The following is a 17,673-nucleotide window of genomic DNA, read 5'->3' on the forward strand; positions in this document are numbered from 1 at the left end:
TCATGTAAGCAAGCTGGGGAAGGCAGGGCCCCCACGTCCTGGAGGTGAGGATGCCCCAAATTTGAAGGGGCCTTCAGATTGAGAAGCCTGCCCTGTTCCTGCCCAAGGTGGAGAATAGTTCGAGAATGGATTTCCCGCTGACCTTTTCTGCCCATGCAACAAATTAAAAACTGCACAGACAGCATGATAGTCCAGGCAATGTCCCCTTAATTGACTGATTAAGTGTTTCCGGGCACACTGCCAATCTGTGTCTGTGCCCGCCAACCAAAATATTGTGCAAGTGCGGGATGGTGCCGGGATGCGTACCCAACATCATCACGCCCCATTTTACTAGCTTCTGGGTCAGGCGCGCCTGCCCAGGACATGTAAAACTCCGCCCCTAGACTGTGTACAGGGTACAACTTCAAAACCTGCACATGAGACAAAACATGGAAGTATTCTGAACTGTGAGGGGATTTAGCATTAGATTTCAAGAGGACATAGACAGATTGGTGAAATAGGTGTACACATGGCAGATTAAAGTAATGCAGAGGAGAGTGATGTGATACAGATTGGGAGGAGGAACAAAGGGAAGCAGTATAAAATAAAGGATACAATTCTAGATAGGGTACAGGGACAGAGAGATGAGGAGGTATTATATCACAATACATGTGGCAGGGCACATTGAGAAAACAGCATATAGGATCCAGGCTTTTCTTTTTGAAAAACGTGTCCAATTAAGGGGCAATTTTGCATGGCCAATCCACCCATCATGCATATTTTTGGGTTGTGGGGGTGAGACTCACGCAGACATGTGGTAGAATGTGCAAACTCCACACGGACAGTGACCTGGGGCCGGGATCGAGCCCGGGTCCTCGGCGCCATGAAGCAGCAATGCTAACCACTGCGCCATGTGCTGCCAGCCCCTGCTTTTCTAGGGCAGGCTCCTCTTATGCAAGGTCCTCCATGAGCAGGCCCTGTGCTTCCAGACTCCTTGCTTCCACAACAGCAGCTGTGGCCAGGTAAATAGCAAGCATTGCTGGCTATATTCCGGAAATTCATTTGGGGGTGTGGGGTGGGGGGTGGAGACATATTAACGAGATGAGTAATATTCCCTTGCCCACTCAAATCCAACAAACAGGCTCAACTCTCCATATGTGCCCCTGCAAAACCCACCACCAGCCCTCAGCCATTCCCTCCGATATGCTGCCTTCCAGCACCCCTGTCCCCATCAGTGAGTGGCACCGGGGAGCCTCTATCCTCGCCACCCATCCCTGTCAACAGGGGGAGCAGTGGCTGTTGCAACCCGTGTCAGTGATAGGCGCTACGGCCCCTGTCTAGTTTCTCCAGCAGGGTCTACAGTGGGTGTCCTCATTGGGTGGGACGTGTGTTAGCCCACCAACAGGATGCCACCTGGTTGTGCGGTGGAGAGATCACCATGTGCCATCAATTGCCTCCATGCTTAGAGGCTTGTGTGTGGGCATGTCCTACAGATGGGAGTGAGTCAGGGAAATGAGCGTCAGCTGAGAGCGTAGCTACAGAGTTATGTGGCTCCTGGGTGTGACACACAGGTTGCGACAACCTGTTTGGGGGCAGGATGGATGGGAGCAGGAGTTCAGTGGACAGGCAAGGCTTGGAGACAACTGACGGTCCCGCGGAGTGGGCTACCGAATGTCACTGATGATGCCTCTGCCCTGAGAGGGACAGTGTGGGAGGGAGGGTGCCAAAGGCCACCGTGCATGTGTCCTTTGGGGTGAGCTCTGCTGTTCCTCTGCTTCTCCTGCACTGGGGCAGTGCTGCTGATGAATGGCAGCACCTGGTGTGCCACTGATTGAGCTTGGCCATGCCCATCCCATTGATGGGGCAGCTGAGATCTGTGGATTTCCAGAGTGGTGGCGTGGGTGGGCTCCCAGATGACCAGAGACTCTGTGAACATTTGCAGGACACAGTGAGCAGTCAGCAGAGTGAGCAGCCAGGTGTCTGTAACCAAATGAGTGCATTTAAAATAAATACTGCAGCAATGGCAGCCTGTGCTTGGCCATCCGATTCAAAGGAGGACACCCCGAATCCACGGAGCTGTCACCAAGTCACTCCCCCCAGCCCTGGCAACCAACCCCCAGCAAGCGCGACAATTTTTAACAGTTTTTCAAATTTGGCTTACCTTCCCTCTGCTGCTCAGAAGCCATGGCGCCCAGTGCTCGTTTGTAAATACCTGTAGTAAATTATGCGTCCGTGTAATTTCCGCCTGAGGGGTGGAGCATCACGGAGGCCCAGAGCATAGTTGGTCAAACAGATAAGTATCTTAAGGGGAAACAATTGCAAGGCTATGGGGAAAAGCCATATACTGGGAATAGCTGAGTTGCTCTTGCAGAGTACTGAGAAATGAACCACCTCCAAACATCTCACCAATTCTGGCCATTCACAACTTTGAATTGTGAGCGCAATGCCAAGGGGCACGGCATGAAGGGGGGACTGAGGGGGGCACCCACCATTGGTGACCCTATAGCGCGGTATTGCTCACTTGCTGAAAGGGACCAGCGATTAGTGGGGGCCTTTGCTGATGAGAGGCTATTTTCTATCTGTAAAAATGATAGGTAAAAGATAGCTATTTAGCATTAAGTCCCATGTCTATTAAATACCATTTTAAAACTCACTCATAACCTCAGGTCATTTCAAAACACATATTCAGCACGCAAAACATAGCTTCAACAGAACACAGAAACAGATAGATTAAAACAGCATTCCTATTCAGCTAACAAATACATTTGCAAGATAAAGTAACCCAAGGACAAGGCAAACTCTATGGCAACAGCATAGAGACCATTGTCCTAACAAGCAAGTCAGCAAGAGACTGGTTCAAGCTGTATGCGAGAAGGAAGCCGAATCGCATTCCATAGCTCATACAAGAATACATTTAAGTTAATGTTGCATATTAAATGACAGATAGCTAAAACATCAAATCAAACTTATTTGATTCTAACCCAAACCAATTAGGATTACATCGGGGTATAGCTAGATGGCTAAAGACAGATATGACTTAGTATAATCGTGTTAGTTCGTACGGCCATATTCCATTCATGAATCATCTATACTTTGATCTAACTTACGCGCTATCTTTCTGTCTTTCATATTTCACATTCTGACTTTGACTTTTTGAAGTTATTGCAAGCTGTTTGCCGGAAGCAAGAAAATCATTTCTGTATTACTTGAAAGTTGAATTGTCTACAAGACTGCTAGCTGGACTTATTAGAGAATAAGACTTTAAATGATTCTCAATTGTAATTAATAGAGACAAATAAAACAGATTCTTATTTGCACCTGAGAAGTTTTAACTCAAATTTCTACTCAGTTTCAGTGTTCGCAAGTGCCACTAAATCCGCATGGTAGATCTCTACAGGGTCCCCTTTACAAATGGAGCCCCGATCTTTGAAGATCCGGGGCGTCATTCTCCGACCCCCCGCCGGGTCGGAGAATGGCCGTTGGCCGCCGTGAATCCCGCCCCCGCCCCCGCCGAAGTCTCCGCTCCCGGAGATTGGGCGGGGGGCGGGAATCCAGCCGCGCCGGTTGGCGGGACCCCCCGCTGGATTCTCCGGCCCGGATGGGCCGAAGTCCCGCCCAGAAACTGCCTGTCCCGCCGGCGTAAATCAAACCTGGTATTTACCGGCGGGACCAGGCGGCGTGGGCGGGCTCCGGGGTCCTGGGGGGGGGCGCGGGGCGATCTGACCCCGGGGGGTGCCCCCACGGTGGCCTGGCCCGCGATCGGGGCCCACCGATCCGCGGGCGGGCCTGTGCCGTGGGGGCACTCTTTCCCTTCCGCCTCCGCTACGGCCTCCACCATGGCGGAGGCGGAAGAGACTCTCCCCACTGCGCATGCGCGGGAAACTTTCGGCGGCCGCTGACGCTCCCGCGCATGCGCGGAGAAACTGACAGCGGCCGCTGACGCTCCCGCGCATGCGCCGCATTTCCGCGCCAGCTGGCGGGGCAACAAACGCCATTTCCGCCAGCTGGCGGGGCGGAAATCCCTCCGGCGTCGGCCTAGCCCCTCAATGTTGGGGCTAGGCCGCCAAAGATGCGGAGACTTCCGCACCTTTTTGCCGGCGCGATGCCCGTCTGATTTGCGCCAGCTTTGGCGCCAGTCGGCGGGCATCCCGCCGTTGGGGGAGAATTTCGCCCCCGGTGTTGCTGGTGTCTTTGGTCCCACACACCATATTTTCAGTGCAAATCACCACTGGCTCCAAAAATATTTCTATGTGTGGGTGGATTGCAATCTGGATCACGTAGAACCATCTGGTGGGAATCACACCTGGTTTCCTGCCAGAGACCACACTTAGAACTTTTTTGGGAGAATTGTGCCCATTATTTTGTGTTACAGTCAACTGCCCTATGAATGCATCCTTTTCACTCACTCAATTGTTTCACAGCATGGAATTTTTAAATTTAGGAACGTACGCACTAGAATACCCACATCTCTCTCTTTCTCCACCTTCTTTAATGTTTTCCCTCAGGGGGATATGAATGTTCAGCATTCACCTTGCCCATAAGTGTAACAATGCACTTATTTAAATCATTCATCATTTGTCAGTCATGAGCCCAATCTTCCAACACATCTGATACTTTCATTCTCCAACTGGACCATAGACCACCTGTGCCAACCTGATCCCTGGCCTTTGCCAATTCTCTATGCTGACACGCTTATAATTCCCATATGAGTTTCACCTTAACACATCTCAGTTCAGTGACATGGCCTTAACCTCCAGTTCATCCATTCATACAGCATTCTAATTGGTATTTCTTAATGCTGCATCACCTTGCCCTCCTGTTCACATTGTTTCAAATAGCTTTGTGTGGCATTAAGCTACTGAGAGGTGGTATTAAAGTTCCTATGCCAACTTTAAACATTTAGCGTTTTGATAGCGTGATTGAAATTGTTGGACTTGACATGTGAAAGTGATCCCATTTCTCATTCTTCTTTTACTCACCAAGATTATACCAGACATCCATTTCACCACTTAGTGTCCGAACCTCAATAATAGTTTGTCCCAGGAAATCATCAGATTCTCGTTTTAGTCTCTGTTTAACACGTGATTTAATGTCATCATCCTCATCCCACACTCTTACTTTGATTCGATCAGAGGAATTGTGGCATTCGCTGTGGGGAAAAAATTAAAATTACATTTATAGCGGATTTGCAGTGACACCAAACCATTTTTTTAACATTTATTTGTTCATGGGATGTGGGAGTTTCTGGAAGGCCAGCATTTGTTGCTCATCCCTAATTGCCCTTGAACAGAGTAGCTTGCTAGGCCATTTCAGAGAGCAGTTAAGAGTCCGCCACATTGCTGTGGGTCCGGAGTGACATGTGGACTAGACAGGGTAAGAGGAGCTGATTTCCATAGAATCCACAGTGCCGACGGAGGCGATTCAGCCTATCAAGTCTGCACTGACCCTCTGAAAGATCACCCTATCTAGAACCATGCCACTGCCCTAACCCCAGAACCCCACCTAACCTTTTGGACACTAAGCAGCAATTTAGCATGGGGAAGCCACCTAACCTGCACATCTTTGGACAGTGGGGGGAAACCGGAGCACCCGTAGGAAATCCACGCAGACACGGGGAGAACGTGCAAACTCCATACACAGGCAGTCACCCAAGGCCGAAATTGAACCCGGGTCCCTGGCGCAGTGAGGCAGCAGTGCTAACCACTGTGCCACCCAAATCTCTTTCCCGAAAGGATAATAGTGAACCAGATGTGCTAATACAACAAACAATGATAGTTTCATGGTCACCATTACTGAATTTAGCTTTCAATTCCAGATTTTAAAAAAATTAACTGAATTTAAATTCCACCGGCTGCCATGGTGGAATTTGAATCCTTGTCCCCAGAGCATTAGCTTGGGCCTATGGATTACATAAGAACTAGGAGCTGGATTGGGCAATTCACCCCCTCGAGCCTGCTCTGCCATTCAATACGATCATGGTTGATCTCATCTCTGCCTCAACTCCACTTTCCTGCCCACTCTTCATAACTCTTCAACCCATTACTAATTAAAAAGCTGTCTATCTCCTTAAATTAACTCAAATTTACTCAAAGTTCTGGCATCCACTGCACTCTGGGGTAGTGAATTCCACAGATTCACTACCCTTTGACAGAAGTAATTTCTCTTCATCTCTCTTTTAAATCTGCTACCCCTTAACCTAAAATTATGACCTCTCGTTCTAGATTGCCCTGCATGAGGAAGCACCGCTCTATGTCTACTTTTTCAATACCTTTTATCATCTTATATACCTCAATTAGATCTCCTCTCATTCTTCCAAACTCTAAAGAGTATAGGCCTAAACTTCTCAATCTCTCTTCAAAAGACAAACGGCTCATCTATGGAATAAATCTAGTGAACCTCCTCTGAACTGCCTCGAATGCCACTATATCTCTCCTCAAATAAGGGAACCAAAACTGTTACAGTCCTCCAGGCGCGGTCCACTAACTATCTACCCCCGCTGGAAATGCAAGTGAATGTCAAGAAATCATGGAATTGGGCCTTTGTTGTAATGTCTTCCATGGTAGTTAGTGGGGGGGGGGGGGGGGGGGGGGGGGGGATATGCTTTCAAGAGAACAGGTAAAAGTGAAAAGCTGGTGAGGAAAAAGTGATGAAAACTTAAAATATCTTCTATATTCAACTGAGGATTCTCATAACCTTTGAAATGTATAAAAAAGCTCCGACTGTGAGGCATTAAAACAATTTTATGTGAAATTTAACTAGCTGCATTAAATTGACTTGACTCAGGATTATTGGATTTCTACTTGAAAAGGAAAAAAAAGCTGGGCGATAGGGTAAGAGTTGGAGAGCGAAACTAAATGGATAACTCTTTCAACGAGTCAGCACAGGCACAATAGCTCCTGTCCTCCATTGTTTGTTATTCATTCGTGAAGTGTGGGAGCCGCTGGTTAGCCCATTCCAAATTACCCTCGAGAAGGTGGTGGTGAGTGCAGGCCATATGGTGTAGGTACAGCCACAAAAAGGTGAAAAGGCAAGTTGCGAGAGAGACATGAACAGTTTGCAAAGAGATATTGATAGGTGAAGTGGGCTTGTAAGAAAGGTACAGCAATAATCATGGGTAATTTTAATATGCACATACACTAATTTCTCAAATTGGCAAGGGTAGCCTCAAGGGAGAATTCACTGAATGTAGTAGGCATTGTTACTTTGAACAATATGTTGTGGAACCAACCAGGGAGCAGGCTACTCTGGATTTGGTATTGTGCAATGAGGAGGGATTAATTAATTAATTGTTGGTCTCATAGTTAAGGATCCTCGAGGGAATAGTGCCCATAGTATGAGAGAATTCAAAATTCAGTTAGGGGGCCGGAAAGTGGAGCCCCATACTAGCGTTCTGGAATTAAACAAAGGCGGTTACATAGGCATGAGGACAGTTTTGGCCTGAGTAATGGGCAGGAAGGCTAAAACGTAGGACAGCTGTGAGCAGTGGCAGTTGCTTAAGGAGATACTCAGTTCAGTAAATACCCTTTTAGCTCGCCTCAGCTGTCGTAGCGCCTTATCTGTAGAGATCAGATTAAACTGCATTTGTAGTTTTTTCCTCTCCGCTAATTGTTCTGGGATTGTTAATTGTTCTGGGATTAACTGTCCGCATACTTACGGTCTAGTTTTTCTCATTCCCTCCTTGCCTCCAGATCTACATGGGCCTTGAAAGATATAATTTCTCCCCTAATTACAACCTTCAGCATTTCCCATAGTGTCGAGGGAGAGACTTCCCCATTGTCAATGTTCAAGATATAATCACAGATAGCCCCTGAGATCCTTGCACAGAACCCCATGACTGCCAGCAGACCCACATCCAGCTGCCACCCCTTTCGATGTCCCTTGTCTATCCCCAACTCCAGGTCTACCCAATGTGGGACATGGTCAGAAATGGCCACTGCCAAGCATTCAGATTTCTTCACCCCTGTCACTCACGCTCAACTTGTAACAAACAGTCAATCCTGGAAAATACATTATGTACTGAGGAGAAAAAAGAGACCTCTTTTTCTCCGGGTGTCCAAACCCCCAAGGGTCTGGTACCCCATTTCCTCCATAAAAGCAATTAATGCCTGAGCCATACCCCCTGAATCAGTAAACTTTGCCCAGAAAGATCTACCCTTTGTTCGAGCACACAGTTCATGTCTCATCCCATAATAAGTTGATGGGTGTCTTGATCCGATATCGCTGCCAGCAGCCATTTCATGTACATAGTATCATGTACATCCCAATTCAGGGCGTAAAGACACTCAATTCCTCATAACTAAAATATATTCCAGAGAGGAAGAAGGAGAGGGGTAAAATAAAATTCAGGCTAAACAAAGAACTTTGTTCTTTACTAATCTTTATTGTCACAAGTAGGCTTACATTAACACTGTAATGAAGTTACTGTGAAAATCCCCTAGTTGCCACATTCTGGCGCCTGTTCGGTTACACAGAGGGAGAATTCAGAATATCCAATTCACCTAACAGCACGTCTTTCAGGACTTGTGGGTGGAAACCGGAGAATCCTGAGAAAACCCACGCAGACACAGGGAGAACGTGCAGACTCCACAGTTAAGAAAGGTGAGTGGCAGGCTGAAAGATTGGGAAACTTTCAAACATAAACAAAGAATTACTACAAAAAGTAATAAAAAGAGATAAGGTAAATTACAAAAGAAAACTAGCGCAAATTTTCAAAAAGGATAGCAAAAGCTTCTGTAAGTACGTATAAGGAAAGTGTCGCTAAAGTGAATGTTGGTGCCTTAGAAGATGAAAATGGAGAGTTAATAGTGGGGAACACAGGAATGGCGGAGATGCTAAATCAATATTTTGTCTCAGTTTTCACAGTGGAGGACACAAATGCCACCCCTATTTGAATTGAAGGCAGACAAGTCCCCAGGGCCTGATGGCCGACATCCTAAAGTATTAAAAGAAATGGCAGCAGAGATAGTGGATCCATTGGTTATAATATTCCAAAATTCCCAGTGAACGGGAAGGGTTCCGTGGATTGGAAACATGCTAATGTTTCAAAAATTATTCAAAAAGGGAAGGAAGCAGAATGTAGGAAATTACAGACCAGTTAGTTGTTTGGAAATCCATTGTTAAGGAAGTAATATCAGGACATTTAGAAAGTCAAAACGCAATCCATCAGAGTCAGCATGGTTTTATGAAGTATAAATCATGTTTGACTAATCTGCTAGAGTTCTTTGATGATGTAACATGCCAAGTGGATAATGGAGATCCGATAGATGTAGTATATCTGGACTTTTGGAACGTGTTTGATAAGGTGCCGCACAGAAGGTTAATACAAAGTTAGATCATATGGGGATTCTACGCCCGGGATGGGCCGAGTGGCCGCTAAAAAAGCCCAAGTCCGGTTGGCCCCGTTCACGTGGTCTTACCCGGCAGGACCACGGCGTCCATCATGCGGGGGGTGGCCTGTTGGGGGGGGGGGTAAGGGGGATCTGACTTTGAGGAGGGGGGGCTCCACTGTGGCCTGGCCCGCGATCGGGACCTACCGATTGGTGGGCCGGCCTCTCCTGGTGGGGGCCTCTTTTACTCTGCGCCGGCCCCTGTAGCCTTACGCCATGTTGCCTCGGTGCCAGCGCGGAGAAGGAAGCTACGACGCATGCGTGAGTTCCCGCTGGTCACAGCGCACATGCCGGTCGAAGTGCATATTAAAGGCATAGGCGAATTTCTATCCAGGTGCAAAAGTTATAAAAGCCAAAATAAAGGGAATACATATGGAAAACAATGTTTAAACTTGAGGATCCTTACACAGTGAGTAAACTTGAGGAGTTAGGCAGATATATAATTAGTAATGGTTTGAAGGGTTATGGAGAACGGACAGGAGGCCATGATGAGATCAGCTATGATCGGATTGAATGGTGGATTTAGCTCGAGACGCTAAATTGCCTACTCCTGATGCTCGTTCTTGTGTTCTAAGAAAGAACTATTTTGTCTAATTCCACTTTTCAGCTCTTGGCCTATAGCCCTGCAGGTAACAGCACCTCAAACACAAATCAAGCATTCTTGTTTAATAAGGGGATTTCTTGATTAATACGGGGTTCAGGAGTTATGGGGAGACGGCAGGAGAATAGCAATGTGGAACATATCAGCCATGGTCGAATGGTGAAGCTGAATCAATGGACCGAATGGCCTAATTCTTCTCCTGTATTTTATGCTCTCAAATGGATACTGATGTGGGAAAATGTGAAGTTCTTCATTTTGGAAAGGAGAGCAAAATGGTATACTTCAATGAAGAAAAACTTCAGTAAGCTGCAACACAAAGGGACTTGAAGGTACTCGTGCATGGAACACAGGAAGCTAGCACACAGGTGCAGCAGGTAATCAGGAAGGCTAATGGAATGTTGGCATTTAGTTCAAGAAGGTTAGAGAATAGGAAAATAGAAATTAGAGGTAAGCAATTCAGCCCTTCGAGCCTGCTCCGCCATTCAATCAGATCACGGTTGATCTCTTCCTGGTCTCAAAGCTGATGTGTTGGGTGCTCTGGATCCGTGGAACACATACAAGCCACCAACACTTAAAATAGTGCAACACTATTTTATTAAGTTAGAAACTGTTGAACATACTTTCACTGTGGGTTAACACGATGTTAGATTAAACTAAAGACCTATGCCTGTCCGAACCAGTCTATGCACTCAGCACATGGTGAGGACCGGTGCTGTAAGCTCTGTCCTTGTAGGAGGCTGCATCCCCAAATGAGCGGGAACTCTGATGCCCCCTGTCTTTATAGTGAGTGTGCTCTAACTGGTGATTGGCTGCGGTGTTGTGTGTGTTGATTGGTCTTGCTGTGTGTCCATCAGTGTGTGTGTGGCTGCACCATGATATACTGGTGTATATCATGACAAAAGCCACCTCCCTACTTGTTCCCCATATTCATTTAACCCATTTTCAAAATTAGAAACATATCTATCTCCTTCTTGAAACCATTTAATGACTCAGATTCCACTGCCATTTGGGGCAGCGAGTTCCACAAATTCACCACCACCTGCGAAAGGTACTGCCTTGCCTCCTCATCTCAGTTTTAAATCTACCACCTTTCAATGTATATTTGTGACCTCTTGTTCAATTGCCTCACAAGGGAGAACATTTGGTCTACGTTTACTTTATCAAACCCTTTTAGTATTTTATATACTTTGATCAGATCCCCTCTCAACCTTCTGAACTCGATCGAGTATAAACTCAAACGGTTTAATCTCTCCTCATACGTCAGCCTTTCAATCCCCGGAATCAATCTGGTTAACATCCTCTGAACTGCTTCCAATGCCACCACATCCTTCCTCAAATAAAGAGACCAAAACGGGACACAATACTCCAGATGTGGTCTCACCAACACCCTATACAATTGCAACAACACCCGTCTACTTTTATATTCCACTCCTTTTGCAATAAATGCTAACATTTCATTTGCCTTTCTTATTACATATTTTCCTGCATGCAGACATTTTGCAATTAATGAACAAGGACACCCAGATCCCTCTACCCAGACACATTTTGAATCTGCTTTCCATTTAGATAATAATTTGCCTGACAATTTTTTTTTGACAAAATGGATAACATCACACTTAACCACATTAAACTCTATCTACCAAATTGTGGCTCAATCTCTAGCCTATCTATAGCCATCTGTAAAATCTGTATCTCCTCTCACTGCCTGCTTTCCCACCTATTTTAGTATCTGCAAATTTTGCTATCTTACACTCTGTCCCTGCTTGCAGATCATTTATATAGATTGTAAACAGTTGAGGTCTGAGGACTGGCCCCTGCGGCACCCCACTAGTTACAGTTCTCCAACCAGAGAAGGACCCATTGAACCTGACCCTCTGCTTTCTGTCAGTCAGCCAATCCTCAATCCAATCTAGTATTCTACCCCAAATCACTGCGGTCTCACTTTCTGGATTAGTCTTTTATGCGGCACCTTGTCAAACGCCTTCTGAAAATCTAGATATACCACATCAACAGGTTCCCCATTATCCACCTTGCTGGTTACGACCTCAAAGAACTCAAGCACGTTTCTCATGCATGATTTACCCTTCATAAAACCATGCTGACCATTGAGCTTTGTGTTTCCAAATGTTCAGTCATCTCCTCCTTAATAATTGATTCCAGCAATTTCCCCACCAGATGTAAAGCTAACCAGTCGAAAGTTTCCTACCTTTTGCCTCTCTCCCTTTTTGAATAAGGGAGTTACATTCGCGTGTTTCCAATTCACTAGGGAACCTTTCTAAAATCCAGAGAATTTTGAAATATCATAACCAATGCATTCACATTCTCTGCTGCCACCTCCTTTAATACATTAGGGTGCAGGCCAACAGGTCCGGAGACTTATCTGTCTTTAGTCCCTTAGTTTTTCAATACCTTCTCCCTCGTGATGTTTTTAAAAAAAATTATTTTATTCCAAACATGTAAAAACAAGAACAAATACAGCTACACAATCAACAACATACAATTTGTCAGGGTGCTTTCGGGGGTGTGGGTCGGGGAGGGCAAAGTGTCAGAGATATACCGGGAGATGAGAGAAGAGGGGGAGGAGCTGGTGGACGAACTGAAGGGAAAATGGGAAGAAGAGCTCGGGGAGGAGATTGAGGAGGGTTTGTGGGCTGATGCCCTAAGCAGGGTAACTTCCTCTTCCTCGTGTGCCAGGCTTAGCCTGATCCAATTTAAGGTGCTGCATAGAGCACACATAACGGGAGCAAGGTTGAACAGGTTCTTCGGAGTGGAGGACAAGTGTGGGAGGTGCGGGGGAAGCCCGGCGAACCACACACATATGTTTTGGTTGTGTCTGGCACTGGAGGGGTATTGGAGGGGAGTGACGGGAGTGATCTCGAAGGTGGTGAAGGTCCGGGTCAAACCAGGCTGGGGGTTAGCTATATTTGGAGTAGCGGATGAGCCAGGAGTGCAGGAGGCGAAAGAGGCCGATGTTGTGGCCTTTGCATCCCTAGTAGCCCGGCGTAGGATTTTACTCATGTGGAAGGAAGCGAAACCCCCCGGACTGGAGGCCTGGATAAACGATATGGCGGGGTTCATAAAACTAGAGCGGATGAAGTTTGCGCTGAGAGGATCGACTCAAGGGTTCACCAGACGGTGGCAACCGTTCCTCGACTACCTAGCGGAACGTTAGGGGGAAGATAGATGGCCAGCAGCAGCAACCCGGGGGGGGGGGGGGGGGGGGGGGGTAAATTGTTTGTGTTTTTAGAGGGGGAGAGGGGGTGGGGGGAGCATCACTTCGTGTTATTTGGTTAGTTTACTATGTTAGTTAAACAATGTTACATAGCAGTTATCATGTTACCATTTTTGTTGATTCGTAAGGGAAAAAATTGTGTTTGAAAACTTTAATAAAATATATTTAAAAAAACAAAAACAAACAACATACAATTTGTACAGTTTTATTCCACTTTACACTCCCCCTTCCCCTGCGACGAACAGTTCTTCAAACATTGTCATGAAAAATGCCCACTGTGCCTCGAGTCCCTACTCGGACCCTCTCAACTCAAATTTGATCTTTTCCAAACGTAGAAAGTCATACAAGTCCACCAGCCAGGCTGCCACTCCTGGTGGTGTGTCTGCCTTCCAACTTACCAAAATCCTCCACCGGGCAATTATAGAGAAGCAAAAGCCATAACGTCGGCCTTTTTGCATACCATCAGCTACGGCACCTCCGAGACCCCAAAAATCGGCACCATTGTGTCTAGCCGAACCTCTACCCCTATAATTTTATATAATGTCCCAAACACCGCCTCCCAGTACCGTGCCAGCTTCTCACAGCCCCAGAACATGCCACATGGTTCGCCAGCCCTCGCCCACATTTTTCACACACGTCAACCACCCCACAAAAGAACCCTTCATTCATGCTCGGGTCATGTGCACTCTATGCAAACTCTTAAACTGGATCAGGTTCTTTTGCACCCAAGAAGAAGTAGCATTCACCCTACACGTAGCTTCACACCACAGACCCCAATCTGTTTCCTTCCCCAGCTCCTCCCCCACTTACGTTTAATCCTCGTGTAAGTAACCCATGTAACCCGTATATGTCCCCAAACTTGCCCTTTCCAGGCTCGTCTGGGAGTATCAATTGCTCCAGCAGAGAATACCCTGGCAAATGGGAAACACCCTTCACTCTTTTCTTACAAAGTCCTGTACCTGCACGTACCTAAACTCACTCCCTCTTGGTAGCTTGAACCTTTCCAATAGCTCATCTAAACTCACAAATTGCTCTTCCAGGTACAGGTCCCAAACCTTCAGCCTTATCTCCCTCCACCTTCTATACATCCATCTATCTCCCATGGCTTAAACCTACAGTTCACACACAACGGTGTCAACATTGACATCCCCTCCAATTTAAAGTGTCTCCTCAGTTGGTTCCTTACCTTAACTGTTGATTGCACCACCAGGCTCTCTGAGTACTTCCCTGGGCAAACAGCAGAGGGCCATCGCCAAAGCACTCAGGCTGGACCCCTGCAGGACTCCAACTCTGCACCCTCCTCCCCCCACTACTGCTTGACCTTCTCCAAATTTACTGTCCATAAGAACATAAGAACTAGGAGCAGGAGGAGACCATATGGCCCATCGAGCCATCCCGTCATTCAATGAGATCTTGGCTGATCTTTAGTGGACTCAGCTCCACTTTCTGGCCCGAACACCATAACCCTTAATCCCTTTATTCTTCAAAAAACTATCTATCTTTATCTTAAAAACATTGAATGAAGGAGCCTCAACTGGTTCACTGGGCACGGAATTCCAACCTTTGGGTGAAGAAGTTCCTCCTAAACTCAGTCCTAAATCTATTTCCCTTAATTTGAGGCTATGCCCCCTAGTTCTGCTTTCACCCACCAGTGGAAACAACCTGCCCGCATCTATCCTATCTATTCCCTTCATAATTTTATATGTTTCTATAAGATCCCCCCTCATCCTTCTAAATTCCAACGAGTACAGTCCCAGTCTACTCAACCTCTCGTCATAATCCAACCCCTTCAGCTCTGGGATTAACCTAGTGAATCTCCTCTGCACACACCCCAGTGCCAGTACGTTCTTTCTCAGGGAAGGAGACCAAAACTGAACACAATACTCCAGGTATGGCCTCACTAACACCTTCTACAGTTGCAGCATAACCTCCCTAGTCTTAAACTCCATCCCTCTAGCAATGAAGGACAAAATTCCATTCGCCTTCTTAATCACCTGTTGCACCTGTAAACCAACTTTTTGCGACTCATGCATGAGCACACCCAGGTCTCTCTGCACAGCAGCATGTTTTAATATTTTATCATTTAAATAATAATCCCTTTTGCTGTTATTCCTACCAAAATTGATAACCTCACATTTGTCAACATTGTATTCCATCTGCCAGACCCCAGCCCATTCACTTAACCCATCCAAATCCCTCTGCAGACTTCCGGTATCCTCTGCACTGTTTTGCTTTACCACTCATCTTAGTGTCATCTGCAAACGTGGACACATTGCCCTTGGTCCCCAACTCCAAATCATCTATGTAAATTGTGAACAATTGTGGGCCCAACACTTATCCCTGCGGGACACCACTAGCTACTGATTGCCAACCAGAGAAACACCCATTAATCCTCACTCTTTGCTTTCTATTAATTAACCAATCCTCTATCCGTGCTACTACTTTACCCTTAATGCCATGCATCTTTATCTTATGCAGCAACCTTTTGTGTGGCACCTTGTCAAAGGCTTTCTGGAAATCCAGATATACCACATCCATTGGCTCCTCGTTATCTACCGCTCTGGTAATGTCCTCAAATAATTCCACTAAATTCGTTAGGCATGACCTGCCCGTTATGAACCCATGCTGCGTCTGCCCAATGATACAATTTCCATCCAGATGCCTCACTATTTCTTCCTTGATGATAGATTCCAGCATCTTCCCTACTACTGAAGTTAAGCTCACTGGCCTATAATTACCCGCTTTCTGCCTACCTCCTTTTTTAAACAGTGGTGTCACGTTTGCTAATTTCCAATCTGCCGGGACCACCCCAGAGTCTAATGAATTTTGGTAAATTATCACTAGTGCATTTGCGATTTCCCTAGCCATCTCTTTTAGCACTCTGGGATGCATTCCATCAGGGCCAGGAGACGTGTCTATCTTTAGCCCCATTAGCTTGCCCATCACTACCTCCTTAGTGATAACAATCCTCTTAAGGTCCTCATCTGTCATAGCCTCATTTCTATCAGTCACTGGCATGTTATTTGTGTCTTCCACTGTGAAGACCGACCCAAAAAACCTGTTCAGTTTTTCAGCCATTTCCTCACCTCCCATTATTGAATCTCCCTTCTCATCCTCTAAAGGACCAATATTTACCTTAGCCACTCTTTTTTTGATTTATATATTTGTAGAAACTTTTACTATGTTTTTATATTCTGAGCAAGTTTACTCTCATAATCTAGCTTCCTCTTCTTTATAGCTTTTTTAGTAGCTTTCTGTTGCCCCCTAAAGATTTCCCAGTCCTCTAGTCTCCCACTAATCTTTGCCACTTTGTATGCTTTTTCCTTCAATTTGATACTCTCCCTTATTTCCTTAGATAGCCACGATCGATTTTCCCTCTTTCTACCGTCCTTCCTTTTTGTTGGTATAAACCTTTGCTGAGCACTGTGAAAAATCGCTTGGAAAGTTCTCCACTGTTTAACTGTTTCACCATAAAGTCTTTGCTCCCAGTCTACCTTAGCTAGCTCTTCTCTCATCCCATTGTAATCACCTTTGTTTAAGCGCAAAACACTAGTGTTTGATTTTACCTTCTCACCCTCCATCTGCATTTTAAATTCCACCATATTGTGATCGCTCCTTCCGAGAGGATCCCTAACCATGAGACCATTAATCAATCCTGTCTCATTACACAGGACCAGACCTAGGACCGCTTGTTCCCTCGTAAGTTCCATTACATACTGTTCTAGGAAACTATCGCGGATACATTCTATAGACTCCTTCTCCTTCTCAAGGCTGCCTTGACCAACCTGGTTAAACCAATCAGCATGTAGATTAAAATCCCCCATGATAACTACTGTACCATTTCTACATGCATCAGTTATTTCTTTGTTTATTGCCTGCCCCACCATAATGTTACTATTTGGTGGCCTATAGACTACTCCTATCAGTGACTTTTTCGCCTTACTATTCCTGATTTCCACCCAAATGGATTCAACCTTATCCTCCACAGCACCGATGTCATCCCTTACTATTGCCCGGATGGCATCCTTAAATAACAGAGCTACACCACCTCCCTTACCATCCACTCGGTCCTTCCGAATAGTTTGATACTATTTTTGATACTGATACTGATACTACATCTCCCCTTTACGTTTTTACTTTTAAAATTTCTCTGGACGTAGCCTGCTGGAGGGCCAGCATACGGCTTGCCTTCTCCCCGTTTTCGTACTGCATCTCCCTCGCCCTTCTGGTCACCACACTATCAGAAGGATGAGGAGGCTTTAGAGAGGATGCAGAAGAAATTTACCAGGGATGTTGCCTGGTAGAGAGGGCATTAGCTATGAGGAGAGGTTGAATAAACTTGGTTTGTTCTCATTGGAACGAAGGAGGCTGAGGGGCGACCTGATAGAGGTCTACAAAATTATGAGGGGCATAGACAGAGTGGATAGTCAAAGACTTTTTCCCAGGGTAGAGGGGTCAATTACTAGGGGGTATAG

General features: G+C 46.1%; 1 protein-coding gene across 10 annotated transcripts in view; it reads right to left on the bottom strand.

The window, feature by feature from the left end:
• Nucleotides 1–17,673, bottom strand: part of LOC140409050 (protein unc-13 homolog B-like) — a 933,512-nt gene that overhangs the window by 198,291 nt on the left and 717,548 nt on the right. For all 10 annotated transcript variants that reach the window (XM_072497095.1, XM_072497100.1, XM_072497102.1 and 7 more), the window contains one exon: nt 4,959–5,128. In XM_072497095.1, the coding sequence (XP_072353196.1) occupies nt 4,959–5,128 (170 nt within the window). The remainder of the gene's footprint in view (nt 1–4,958; nt 5,129–17,673) is intronic.

Source organism: Scyliorhinus torazame, chromosome 3 (genome assembly GCF_047496885.1).
Source record: "Scyliorhinus torazame isolate Kashiwa2021f chromosome 3, sScyTor2.1, whole genome shotgun sequence".
NCBI lineage: Eukaryota > Metazoa > Chordata > Chondrichthyes > Carcharhiniformes > Scyliorhinidae > Scyliorhinus > Scyliorhinus torazame.